This window comes from Aythya marila, assembly GCF_965140915.1.
Source record: "Aythya marila genome assembly, chromosome: 11".
Taxonomy (NCBI): Eukaryota; Metazoa; Chordata; class Aves; order Anseriformes; family Anatidae; genus Aythya; species Aythya marila.
Window position 1 is genome coordinate 13,004,469 of NC_139052.1, and position 14,187 is coordinate 13,018,655.

Sequence of the window (14,187 nt, forward strand, 5' to 3'; positions counted from 1 at the left end):
AGTAAGTAGTTCCCTGTAGTTCCCTAAAGACTCCTATACATAGACATATATAAACACACATACACACACACATGTCCTATATGTGCTGCTTTGCTGCTGAGGGAAGGGCTGTTGGTGCAAAATGGAGGAGCAGCAAGAGGAAGGGAGCTTGGGCATGTGGGCTGGTGCCCCTGGGGCAGCCTGGTAGCTCTCAGCATCGCAGCCCTTATTGTTATCACACTATTAAATGAATATTTCATTTTTTTTCCCCGGAACTGGTGTTGTGAATCAAGATTTCTGCCTTTACATTCAGCCTCTCCCCCCCCCCCCTCCCCCTTTTTTTCCATGTAGTTGATCTTCAAAACATGATTGCCTCAGTAATTCCAATCTGACGTTAATGGGCAGCATGTGTTTTCAGTCTCCTGACCTGGAGGAGTTAGGCAGGTGATGCTGTAGGCTGGAGCAGAGGCCATATTCTCTAATGCACTAACTACCACTGTGGGACTTGGCTGATTAAAACATGTGCTTGAATGTTAGAAATGCTGATTTCTGTCACAAAAAAAAAAATCCCATTCCAGTTTTGAACCCTCCAGTTGTCTATCAGAGTCTGCTCAGCTGGCAGTGCCCCAGTGTGGAAAATTTACAATCTAAAGGTCATATTTGATCTGATAGTGAGATTGTCATAAGCTTTAACAGCTGCCCACTACAAAAACTTTGTGTTTTATATATTATTTACATGTATATGCATATTATGTGTTCACCCTATTTAACTAAAATAACATATTTTGTGAACAGGGAAACTAAGGAAGCTTTTTTCTGTCTTTTAAAATAAGTAAGGATCTGTGCACCTGGATGCAATAGGTGGTGGGGGGTTGGGGGGCTGGGGGGGGTGGTGGTGCTGGGGAGTCTCCACTCTAGACCTAGTGGCATTTCATCAGCCTTCATTTCTTAGGATACTAAGCTACTAAGAGGTAAGCTAAGACATTCGAGGTGCAATGGTCTGAACAAACTGAGTTGGATGAAGAAGGCAATATTCCAGCAAATACCAGTTCACTCTTAGAGAGATACACTGAAGAGACAAGAGGCAAAAATAAAATAAGAAATTTGCATCGAATATTTATTTTGATAAACATTGTGTACTCCAAACAACTACATGTTATTTCAGTTGTAAGCCACAATCTTTTGGAACCAATGTCCCAACAGCTCTTGTCACCATAAAACAGACAGTCAATGCATTACCACATTCTGCGGACATAGAGAGCTTTCAAGTGCAAAGCAGATTATCAGAAAAGCCATATTGCCGACCTCCTTAACAACCTAGGCAATGCTAAACTCCAGTAAAATGCTTCATATGTCTGCAATTTAGTTGTCTTAGTGCCATTGTAATAAATAAATAGAAAATATATCTTTTTATTGGAAAGTCTATAAGAAAATGTACAAAACACTGTACATCTAACTCCGAAAAAGGACCAGCTATTTCGGCAACAGGTAAAATAAGCATTTGAACAGATGAAAGAAAAAAAAAAAAAAAAAAAGGAGAGAGAGAGAGAAAAGAAATGAAAGAAACGAAAAACAAAACAAAACAACAAAAAAAATCAAACATCCAAACAAGCAAACATCCAAACAAACAAAATCCAATCAAAAAAAAAAAATCATTCTGACAATGGCAACTGCGTTGGCAAACTTGAGAACATTTGCAGTAATAAAACCTTATAAAGAGGATAACTGCAGCTTGTGCAGGGATTGTTAAAAGGATGTACAAATTATAAGCAGTCAGTTAATTCACTAGTCAAAATGTGCACATGTAATTTCTACAACAGTCAAAGATTGAAAAGCAATCGTATGGCACAAAACTATTGCTGACTGGTGATGGCATCAGGCTAAGCTCTGCCTTCAGAGTAACACACTGACTTCATCCCATACACGTCACTGGGAGCCCTTTGCATTTGACGGAGTGCCTGCCCCATTACACTCTGCTATGATGCTCTTTTATCCCTCAGGCTTACAGACTGCAGTGATCCTGTACTAAGTATTCACAGCATGAGACCCAGCGCTAGCTCCACAACAGGCCCCATGTGACAAGCTTTGCATGATACAATAAGCTACTTAAAAGTTTTCTTCTCTTAATAAGACAAGATTTTTTTAGGCAAAAAAAAAAATGTCCTAGAGCCAAGTCTTATGATTTCACCCTGAGAATTCCAAAAAACTGTAAAATCAGAAGCTACAGCTTTCACACAAATGCAGCATGCTCGTAGTAGCTGAAGAAACCAGTCTAGAGGACAGCCCCATGTGGCACGATCCTCCCAGGCGTTTCCACATGAATGGGAACCTCCAGTGACCCAGGGGAACAGTGCTCCACAGGGTGGGTATAGAAAACCAGATCCCAAACCAGGTACATTCTGAATCTCGCTTTCCTGCCCATGTCAAATGCTCATGAAATGCTCGTGGTTTGGTCCATCTCGTCGAAGTGTGTATGCTCCACCAGTACAGGTGCAATTATACAATCAGAACTGCCTCAGCATAGTGAAGATGCTTAGATAAACCAGCCTAAAACACTCAAGGGATTTTCTTTTTCAGTGTATTTGCTCAACTTCAGGGATCTGGCTCTGTTCTGGCTACCAGAGAATGTCAGAGAAGCGATAATTGGATCGTCATGGTTTAACTGTGAGACTGACTTTTTTAAGGAATAGTTTGTGATTTGAGGGTGAAATCCCCAAACCATCATAAGACACTGAGAAAAAAACAAAAAAAAAAAATAAACAAACGAACAAAAAAAAAAACAACAACAACAAAACCCACCACTTTACTTGCCTTTTTAAAGTGTTGCCCGTTTATTCTGGAAACAGCAGAAATGCCTAAAAATCAAAAATGACTGTGCTGCTCCTTCATTAACAGGCTCTTGTTCAGAAGCAAGGGAGGGACAGCTTGGATTATTTTTTTTTTTGTTATTTCTACATATACGTGACATTCAGCTACTTCAAAACATCTATACAATAAGACTGAAAGGAACATTTCCAGTTTCAAAACCCAGGAGAGGCATGAGGGGAATGTAACCTACAGTACTATCTGAATTTTGTTCGTGGTTGCTTTCAGAGCAATTGATCTAAAAAGTAGGGTCAGGGCTTACAGAATTCAGCATCAGCCCAGCTGTGGAATGACTCGCTAAATCATTGCTCCTTCGTTCTAGTTATAAGACAGTATTTTGGATACTGTGGGGGGAAAGAAAAAAAAAAAAAAAAAGGAAAAAAAAAAAGTGTTTTAGTTATCGAAGCTCTAATTAAACCAGAGCAAATAAAGTAACTATCAGCAACAAGAATAATTTCTGTAGCCGTGTGGGCTGGGAAAGACAAATTAGGGAACAAACCCAGATATTACTGGCAAAATTGACAATTATATGTGCTTTTCAAAGCTCTTCATCCTCTCTGTAATTCCTCTTCGTAACAGCCACAGACTCTGCATATGCTTTCATGGCATTTCTGAGCAACAGGCAGAGATATCACTGAAGACTGGAAGTTCTTACAACAGTTTACAAGACAATCTTTAATTTCCCAGCTTCAAGAGATGTCCCCCAGGAGTGCTGACTCACACTCATATGCCTTCATTCCCCAGCTAGTCCTTTGAAGAAGAGGGGGAAGGAGCCACAAGATATTCAACTAGTGTATGGGGATTCCCACTCTAAATCTTCAACTTCCTGGTAAGACCTCAAAGACTTCTACCTCTGCCACCTTCCACCTAGATTTCATGCAGCTCTTCCAGGAGGTCAAGACACACCTGTCCTTAAGCCCAAGGACGCGGTGGGGAAGCAACACCCAGCAGACCAGCCCACCCTGTTCCCTCCAACACCCCTGGAGAGATAAGGGCTGCTCACCCAGCTGTGGCTGAGCAACCCAAGTCCCAGTATCCCCAGCTGAAAATGGGAAACCGTGAGCAGGATGCTCTCTTCGACTGGCTACCATAAACCTTCCAGATTGGCCCTGAACATTATTAGATGGAGGAACTGGATGGGAGAGGCTAAGAAAGTGTATGTGCTGAGTGACAGGTCTTTCCTCTGATCCTATGGCTACATGTTGAAGGAAGACCTTCTATTTGAGTAATCACGGTTGAAAGTCCTGAATTCATATAGGAGAATCACAGTTTTCTGAGCAAGCAGAAAGATGTGGTTGCACCAATCTCTGTTGGTGTTGCTTTATTTGCTCCTCTCTCCTCTCTTCCCTATCTATGTGCCATGGGTTAGTGTTTACAATACAGATCCCAAAGAGCTTGATCAGTTGTCACAGGAACGTTAGGGTAAATTTTTGCTGTCCAGTTATCCTAGCATCTAGGTAACCATTCAAATACACTCTTGCTGTCTTTGATTTTCAACCAGCTTTCAAATTGGCTAAGTACACCATGAAAAGAAAACACAAGTGTTTGAACAATTTAGAGTCTGGTACAAACAATAATCTTCAGTGGCCTTTAGCTCTCCCTTTGAGAGACAGCAAATAACTTAGTCTGTTGTGGGCGTGCTGATAAAACCAGCACCTTGTAAATCTGGTCAAACCTTGCTTAGTGACACGAGCGTCAACAGGGCATCAGTGAGCAAGTCAACTGGTGAGGAGCTGATGATCGCGGGATATGTGCTGATGGCAGAGGAATGCGTTTCCGTCACATGTGGCCACTCTAGCTACTTACAGTAAGATTTCTTTTTGAACAACAACAACAAGAAAATGCTACACTGCTGGAGCACGCTGGTGATGTGCCTGTCGTGAGCAGTCAGTAGTCCATCCGACTGGGGGCAGTGCTGGCAGCCAGAAGGCAAGGTGTTGTGTCCTCATAATTTCATTTTCTTCACCACAGGAATTGGCAGTGCTTGGTAGATTTTAGCTGAGTCCTCATTAGTGACCAGCTTCACCCAGACAGGACGGAAGCTGCCTTTGAATCCAACAAAAGCCATTTTTTCTGCAAAACAGAGCAAATACATTAGGAGTGCATCAGGGCTGGAAAAAAACAGGGAAGCCAGTGTGTGTGGCTACACCCACATGGCTGGACGGATGCAGGTGGTCAAGAGCACAAATGTGCATGCAAAGTTTGCCAATAATGCATTATCAAGATATTAAAGAATACTTTCCTGATGAAGTTTAATTAAAATTGCATTTACGTGTTGAATGCTTGCATTAGTTAACAATAGCCCCTTTGTGACACATAGCAGAGGAGAAAGGGAGCAGGAAACCCCCTGTCAGAGCAGGCAGCTTAAGCTGTCTACTGAAGCTATCATCATTTGCATGGTGGTTATATTCAGGGAAAAAAAGATCACAGTTATTGCTGATCAGAGCATTGTGCACGAAGAACAACATTCTAGTGCAGTATGCGATACTTTGAAATCAAGACGCTTGATTTCAAGTTGGAACTTCGTTTCAAGAGAAAACCAGATAAAAATATTTGCAGACAAGTCAAAAAAAATGTTTTGGACATATAGTGGGGGAAAAAGTCCAATATTTCTATTGTTAAAATACCTCTTTATTTAAAACAAATCTGGAAGCCCTGGAATTCCTTTAACAGCAACTGCCAGGTCACTTTTCCATCTACAGTTTTAAACTAAATGCTGTTATCCAAACCTGCAGGGGATACAACCCTCCTGAATAAGTAACTGACCACTCCCAGGATGTCTGAGCGCATGCTGATAGAAATAAGCAAGGTAAAGTTTAGAAGCAGACAAAAAAAAGTGCCTTTATGGGAACCATGGGAGGGGAATAGATCAAAGCGTTGTTAGATCTGTATTTTTAAAAAGCAGTTACCTTTTAACCTAAAGCCCTCTCCTGCTCCAAGTTTCTCCAGTACTTTAGTCCATGGTCCTCTTGAAATGAATCTTCCTTTAGACGTCACCAGCACTATAGAGCTGAAGGAAACAAAGCCATTTAGGAACAGATGAAGAGTTAGAAAACAGTCCTCGCTTGTCTGGCTTGAGCCTGAGTGACACAAAGACATCCATGAACTGCAGTGGTTTCTGCCTTAATGGCTTTTGTCAAAGCTAACATCTTAGTCATATGTTCACTTTTCCAATCATGCAAAACCCATTAGGAAACAGATGGAAATTGCCTTTTTTAAATTTATTATTATTATTATTTTTTAACACACTGGCTTCTGGGGTGGCTCAAATGTTTCCAACCAGCACTCCCATCCTGCTTTGCTCGGAAAGGAACACGGTCTCCCTGGGATGTTCATTGCAAGTCTCAAATAATCTCTCATCTTAGAACATTTTTGTTATTATTGTCCTGCTTGCATAGAGTTTTTCAACTCAACATTTCTTGGGGTCAAATGCAAAGTGATAAACAAAAGACTTATTAAGTACTTTAAACTAGTGCAAATCTGCAAGCACTTGGTTAAAACTCAGTAACCGACTGGGCTTAATTCTAAAAGTGTAGAATTAATATTTGAATTAAACATGAAGGGATAATCACCCAGTGAAAATTCTCCAGAGAGTAGCACAAGCCACTCAAAGAATTTAACTCATTGCTTCCTTACAAGATGCACAAACACCTCCAAGGGTTATCTCAGAGCATATCAAGGAAGAGCAGTACACATCAGTGAGCTCGGTGGAAGTTTGCTATCAAGTTCAGTGGGGCTGGGGTGCCATTCTTGCTCAGCTCTTAATTAAAGCTGCATAGCAGAATAATTGAGCAAACTCTTGGTCAGATTAAATAATTGAATTCCACCTTGCAGGGTTTCCATGAATGAAGCTTTCCTGACTCAACTGGCTCTCAGCTGAGAGTCTTGCTGGGTCTGCTTTCCTGCATCACAGTGGACACGAGTCGCTAAAATTAATTAGGCAGCAGCTCCTGCAGAGTTCAAGCCCTGAGCTACTCTGTGCCGTAGATACCTCCTAACACCTCAGCTGGAACTGAAACTCTTCAGGGGAAAACAGCAAAGGAAAACGAGAAGCAGAGGAATTAAGAGTCATCAGGTCTTTTCCTAAAATAAAACCAAGGTGTTAAAATCCACCAGTGCTTACAAGAATGGATTGAGCCTTCAGGCTGTTTTTTGACTGCTTTGTGCGTGCTGAATCCCTTTTTTTTTTTTTTTTTTTTTTAATTTATTTATTTAGTAAAATATTTAGTTTCTATTAAGCCTTTTCTGCTATGGAAGTTTAAAATAAATTTAACATATTTTGTTTTCTTAAAAAAAAAAAAAAAAAAAAAAAAAAGTAATTTGGCAGAGAGTTCCTTAAATGAACCAAGAGGCATGTCATTGCTAGAAACAACTCTTCTCACATCCACAGCTCTATAAATCTATTTAAAAGTTGTTCTAGGAGTATCTTCATGAGAGGCTGCGTAGGTATTTTGGGTGGTGGAATCTCCTCCCCTCTGTGAGCACCACTCCTCTGTACAGCTTGTGCTCTGTGCAGAGGGGAGAGCTGACAAGAAGCTGCTGGCTGTACAGTCCCTCCTTCTGTATGGTGTCTGGATCCAACTGAACAATACCCTCACTCAATAAGTGGATGAACGATGTTTCATGGTTATGAGTGAAGTCTAATCAGAATGGAAAGGCTGGAAAAGCTTCTGGTGAAAGGAGAAGAATTTGAGGGTTCAGCCCTTGCAAGCACACACAGCTGAGCGAGACCCAAGAGCTGCTGACTGGGTTGGACCCAGTTCTAGTCCTAACCCTAACACTAATCCCAATCCAGTTCCAACAGTAATCAAGAGGCTCAGATAGACTCAAATGCATCTAAAGCCCAGTTACAATTCAATCCTCTAAAGTAAGAAAGAATCCAGACAGCAGGGTTCCGCAGGGATAGAGACTGGACTTTTTGCAAAGGAGGATGATGGTCTTTGTGAAATGTCCTATTTTATTTTATTTTAAATGAAAGAAGAGTGAGCAACTACCATACTTCTCTACAGTAACTATTTTATGTGGGTTTTTTTTTGCAACTTTTAGGACTATTTAAGACAGTAGAAACACTTCTGTATCCTCATACATGTCACGCCACTGAAACTTCCCCCCCCCAGGCTCTAGAATAAGTCCTAGAAAAATATCCTGTCGATCTGCCCACAGTTATTTCAAATGGCTCAGCAGCAAAGCAATCATATTTATATTAAATGTTAGGTACCAAATTTCAAATCAAAACAGGTTTAATAACAGGGAAATAAACTTATTTCCCTGTTATTTCCTTTACTGTTCCCACAGACAAACCCAGTGTCCTACAGGATGCAAGAGCATTCGTTGGGTACTTACCACCCACTTGCAAGTCTCTGCATTTCTATCTGCCCATGTTTTAAAAATAAAAGCACACAGACCTTAAGTATTGGCAGGGAACATATGCAAAGAGGAATGCATTTTATTAGTGGGATTTTCTGCTATTTGAGAGTGTGCAGGCAATAGAAAAATGTAAACTGTGCACATCTGTACCGATAAGCGCTGAGTTTATTCTTGAATTTAAGCCTGCAGTTAATCTGTAACCCACCACATAAATGTGGATCTGCAGTTTATTAATCAAATGTAGCTCTGCAGCTTATCGGAGGCTTGATCTGTTCCTAAATCACAGTCTGCATCTTTCTGCAGCCTGGATGTCCTGCGCACATTTGGACTCTGTTGGAGTCAGCAGGTACAGAAACACATTGCTAGCCCAGTCAGTCTGGCCCGTGTTAGGTGACTAAAGCCACGAAAAAGCTGTGTTGTACAGCATTTTTGTATAGTACGCCTTAGTAACAGTAGATTACTCACTGATCTTTGATGTTGTTGACATAGTTTTCGATCTGTGCTGGGATTCCTTGTAGAATTGAATTCTTGAACGTTACTCGGTCAACCACTTTCCCGTGATGTCCATCAATCACAATCAGTTGAATACCCTCATCGGTGAGGAAAAACCTTACACCATCAACCTATGTGGAGGGTAAGGATATTCTTGGTTTGTTGAAGAAACAAAAATGCGAAACAATCATCTCTAAGAAGCACTGATAGTGTTGAATCAGTGGACTGCTTATTGTATCAGAGGGCAGAATTCCAGATCACTGAGGTCAAGCTGTCCTGCCTTTTTTTTTTTTTTTTTTTTTCAAAATACAAAGCAAAAGTGACCCAAATCTAACTATTCATGGCCACATCATAAGCAAGTTTTCCATAAAAACGAAACAAATATCTTAGATATCTTTGTCTCTTGAAGTTCACTGGGATGACCTGCTCACCTCAATGTATGCAAAGTCGTCCTTTAGGTGGAAGTACTGCTTCTTATAAGTCTCTATCTTCACTTCCAGTAGGTGGTCCTTTGTTTTCTGTTTATTAAAAAAGTAAATAAACAAAGTTTCTGATGAGGATGTACAATACCGGAATGTTTAAAACATTTTAAACCTCAAAATTCAATCAGCAAGAATGCTACATAATAAGCTGTGACTTGCCAAATTGCATTGCTAATGAGACTGGGCACAATGGTAACCTCTCTGCTCACCCTGCCAGCATCTAAATTGTTTCACCAAATAGCAGAGCTTAAGTGATTCTCACTTTGCAGAGCTGATACGTGATTCTGTGAGGCTTTGCTATGCATTCCTGCTTCAAGGGTGATGAGTGGAAAACAAAACAAAATAAAACAGAAAAATATCCCCGTCCTTTCCTCAGAACCAGACTGGACAGGATATAGGAGACACAAGTGTTGTACAAAATAATTTATATGAATGCGACACAGCTGAGCAGTTCCCTCTGTTCTTACAGCCTGGAGGGGCTGGAGGCCAGGTGAGCATAGTTGCCTCTCTCCAACATCACATCACTTTTTACCCTGTGCTCTTAAGCACAGCTTCAGCTGAAGTTGTGAGCAGCTCTGTCCTTTGAGGACCTCTTCTCTCTGCGCTTGCAAGAATATGTTTCATATAATTTTGTATGTCTGGTCCATTTCAGAAAATTAGGCTCGGGATATCCTGAATCCAGTACAAAGTCTTTCCATGACTATGGGAACAATAGCTACAGATTCACAATGACAATAATTCTGTGGTAAGAACAGCTACTTTACCAGCTGTGTACTTGATAGCTTCTTAGGCATTGGCACTTCTACTATGGGTGTCTCAATGTACTTGGGATAGGCCATGGCTTCACAGTCACTGACACCAGCGTGCTTTGGAATCACAGCTTTGATCCTTATTCGTTCACAGCCTTTGACAGAGCAGAAAGCAAATCTCTCCTTCTCATTTTGAGCTTTAAGTTTCAGAAACAGCAGCCTGTGGATAGAAGAGAAGAGTGAAGAGCATACTTCAGCATTCTGTACAAAAAATGACAAAGTCCCATTTTCAGTGAGCTCTTTCCTAATGCTTTGTAATAATGCATGTTGCAAACCCTCAGTCTGCAAATTATAATGCTGAACATATTGCATGCAATTAAATGGATGCATCTCAGAAATGGTTTGGGGAGGTCAGGGAAATTAAGACAGAGATTAGCTGACACCTGAAATACCTTAGAGCTCTATTTTATAATGTTCATTTACACAGAGAGCTAAATGGTTTTTATTTTATGTTTCTTTCTTACCCATTTTTAAAAATTTGTTAAGAGAAAACAACAGACTTCACACTCTTGGTTCCTGTGCATCCCTGTCTTAGTACTTATAAATGGTTGATGTTCAAAACAAAAAGGGTTGGGTGTGTCTCCAGTTCAGTGCTATGGTCTGCACTTTACTTCTTTTTTTCTTTTTTTTTTCCTAATTTGTATTCACTTGGCAAAACATTTCCCAGAGTAGTTGGCAGTGCAGCACAGTCTATGAATGACTGGCAGCTGTGGGAGTCCCAAAAAAATTAAATTCTGGTCACATTCCCAGAAAGAATTCCTGTTTTTGTTGTGATCCCTGCTAATGGCATTAGGCAAAAGGCTCACGATTTCAGCAGCTTTCTCAGCACTGTGTCTGAATAAGTAAGGGTCATTTCCTTACCCAGTGTCCTCATCCCAGTAGTAGTATCCCTTGCTAGGATATCTGTACTCCAGTTTCTCCATCTGAGAGGTTCTATAGAAGGTTCCAGTTTTGTATGTTTTCTTCAAGAGACGATTGTGAATGTCTGACAGAATGGAAAATGTCGTCCCTCTAGGATAACAAAACCCTACTTGGATCCAGTCGTTCCTAAAATAGCAAAGACCGAAATTATAACAAGTCGACACATGACTATTATTTTCCTGGGCATGTTAAAAGCCAATTTAAATAATTCACTCTGAAATGTAACTTATTTTTTTCATGGCCAGTTAAAATTTTAATGACTTGGGATGAATCAGTGCCATGTAAATTAGACACAACATCCATGGGTTAGTTGAGCAGTGGGGGTCAGATCCGCTCCTGACTCCTACACCTCCAACTTCCATGCACCGGGAATGAATTAGTTCTAGGCTTCTAAAAATGAATGGTGTTATCTTCCAGGGCTTCCCTGGGGAGGAAACAGGAATCTAAGATGTCAGATGGAAAGATGGTGAAGTCAATGGACTTCCTGGAACAAGCATGTTCATTCTGGAAGAGTTCATGAGGCGATGAGCTCACCCATTAAAAATATGCAGTTACATTATTGAGCAGGAATGTTGGAATTCAGTTGGATCACTCACTTGTTGAAGTTGATGAGCCATATGGCCAGCTCTTCAGGGGCTGTCTTGTCCCAGTGGATGGTGTAGCCTTTCCTCAGAGTTATAACTGGCTGATATTGCTGGTAATGAGTGCTTTTGCTCAAAGCCCCTTCCAAGTAGAGTGGGTGATTGTGGTAGTCATTTTTTATTATTTTCATTTTGAGGTTGGCTGGCTTGTAGGCTTGGATATAGATCTAGATGAGAGAAAGAATGGTCTACAGTAAAACATTAAAGGCTCAGCTGCTTAATAGCTGTAAACTTGTGCGAGGCCTGTTACTTCAGCAGTGACCTGTATGACATACACTTATACCTGTATATTCAGTTTCTTCAGCTTCTTTTTCACTTTTTCAACAAAATAGACAGTTTTCAGGAAGAAAAGAAAAAAAGAAAGATAATTTCCTTATCCGAGTTCAAGAGTGTGTGCCAGTTAAGGCCACAGGTAGGCCTATCGTATTCCACAGTGTTAATGGTAACCCTTGGCTGTGGGGTGTCATCCACCTCAGACATCTGACTTCTGTTAAACAAGGACCCTTCTGTCTGGATTTCAGAAGCAGGAAAAACAGCTCAGTGGTTATGAATGGATTTTAGTGGCCCTACACTGAAAAAAACAACACTTGCAGCACCTAAGACAAAAAAAAAGGTGCTGCTCATGAGAGGAAAGTAAGGGCTCTCTCCCATCAGTAGGGTGACGAGCTCGTGTGGTAGGAAGAATGGTTTGTGGTTACACAACAGGATGAAAGATCATGAGAGTTGAAGCCCAATTTTGACTCCTCAGCAGACTTCCCATAGCACTGTGGGTAACATTTCCCGCCATTAAACAAGGGAAAATAACCTTCCCCTACCTGGAAACCAGTACATTTGGGAATATTAAGCTGTTAATGCTCGTGGAGTTTTCACAGGACTTCAGGTAAAATTTGTTTCAGTTAACAGTGAAGGCCAAAGCATCTGAACAAAAGCACAATATCCTCAGCTTCAAAACCACCTGCTCACACATGCAGTTAATCCTGAGCACCCTGAAGAAAGTCAGTTTCTAAAGGTCAAGATGTACAGTGCCAAGAGAATTAAAATAAGTATAAAGTAATTGCAGAACTGCAAAGTTAGCAGCTTTACCTGTGCGTAGTGTCCACTGCAGATAGAACCTCTCCAGTCGGGCACATCGATGCAGTCAGGGTGTTTGATTAGCCAGTTATCTTCTTTTATCAGGTATGAGCCTGGATATTCAGACACAGAGCCATCTACATCATGAAAAACTGATGTTTTATCACCATCCATATCCAGATCATTGAACCAGGGCCCGGGTTCTCCAAAGAAGACCCTTGAGGTAATCTAAACAAAACAGTGAAACACATTTATGTCACCAAAAAGGAATTAATCAGTGAAAGTGCAAAGCTAAGGGCAGCTGTGGTCACCAACATGGCTCAAAGGACCCATTTTCTGACTTTATTTGGTTTTAGAAAACAGCTTGGACAAGAAATATCGTTGAGTTTGGGGGTCAAGTTGTGCATGAAGAAATCAGTGTATGCATTAATACCATCATTCTTTAGACAGCCACAGATATTTGGCTGCTCAGCTTGAGACTTTGTAAGCCTGATACTTAGTGGCCCTGAAGCTCCATGCTTCCAGATGAAGTTTGGAGTTCCAGGTGTTTTGGGATAACAGTTCTGTGCTAATAAAACTATGACCTTCTGAAATAGGGCATCCAAGCTGGAAACAATAAAATCATTTGATCCTGTTAGTTGGCAGGAACATCAGTGTCATTTGCAACAGGAACATTAGGATTTTCCCCCTTTACCTGCACATTGCCTCTTCATTAAGTCTGAAGTCAGTATAGAGATGGGTCATGCTCTTTAAAGGTGTGTCTGATTTGTCAGACAGAGCAGACATAGATTTTCCTGCTGACCCTGGGGGAAAGGCTAAAATAACCCGAACTGCAGCCACAGCAGTGAAGATTTGTTTTAAAATTCTGGAGGAAGGTTCAGGAGACAGGGCAATTTCACTATAGCCACTTCACTTGTTGTCCACTAATATATTTTAAGGTTCCAAAGCCACATAAAGTCATAATGATGCTGGGAACAATCAGTGACCTCCCCTGGGAAATGGCTGCTCGGGCAACTTCTGACATATTTTTATCCAGCATAAATAAATGTCATGTCACCAGCCTGCTTAGTGCAATGCGAGACAGTGACCTACCAACACTTTTAGGGAAATTTTGCCTTTCCCACCCCATTTGGCACAAAGATCACTACTCAGCACTTTTCCTGACACGCGAGCAAGTTTGCTAACTTTTTGAAACTTAAGCAACCCAAATAATTTCAGTCCCAACCACTTTATTTATTTGTTAGTCATGTTTGGCAGTTGGATTTAACAGCTGCTAGAGGTGAACATCAGCAACCAGTTAGCACATATTTGTGCAAGCAAATACAAAAATAACTAAATCACAGACCCCAGACCAGGTTCAGACCAGCACCTAGAAGTTAATGTTGTAATTCAACATTTGGCAGCCACTCTTTGTCTGGATTCTGCTTTCATTTATGTCTGCAGAACCGGAGTCCATGGATTTACCCTTGTGTGCAGAGCTCCACAATTATCCAGCATCTGCTCAGTTTCACTGGCTGTTTCCCAAAATTAGTATTTGTTGCTTCTAGGCAGGTTAGACCT

At 40.9% G+C, this 14,187-nt stretch overlaps 1 protein-coding gene across 1 annotated transcript in view; it reads right to left on the reverse strand.

Annotated features, from left to right (window-relative positions):
* Positions 1-1,076: 1,076 nt before the first annotated feature.
* Positions 1,077-14,187, reverse strand: part of CEMIP (cell migration inducing hyaluronidase 1) — a 107,451-nt gene continuing 94,340 nt past the window's right edge. Inside the window, exons 22-29 of the mRNA XM_082768861.1 lie at positions 12,640-12,855; positions 11,512-11,723; positions 10,856-11,041; positions 9,950-10,154; positions 9,135-9,221; positions 8,677-8,834; positions 5,754-5,854; positions 1,077-4,917 (exon numbers count right to left, since the gene is read on the reverse strand). Coding sequence (XP_082624987.1) covers positions 4,790-4,917; positions 5,754-5,854; positions 8,677-8,834; positions 9,135-9,221; positions 9,950-10,154; positions 10,856-11,041; positions 11,512-11,723; positions 12,640-12,855 — 1,293 coding nt within the window. The 3' untranslated portion in view covers positions 1,077-4,789. The remainder of the gene's footprint in view (positions 4,918-5,753; positions 5,855-8,676; positions 8,835-9,134; positions 9,222-9,949; positions 10,155-10,855; positions 11,042-11,511; positions 11,724-12,639; positions 12,856-14,187) is intronic.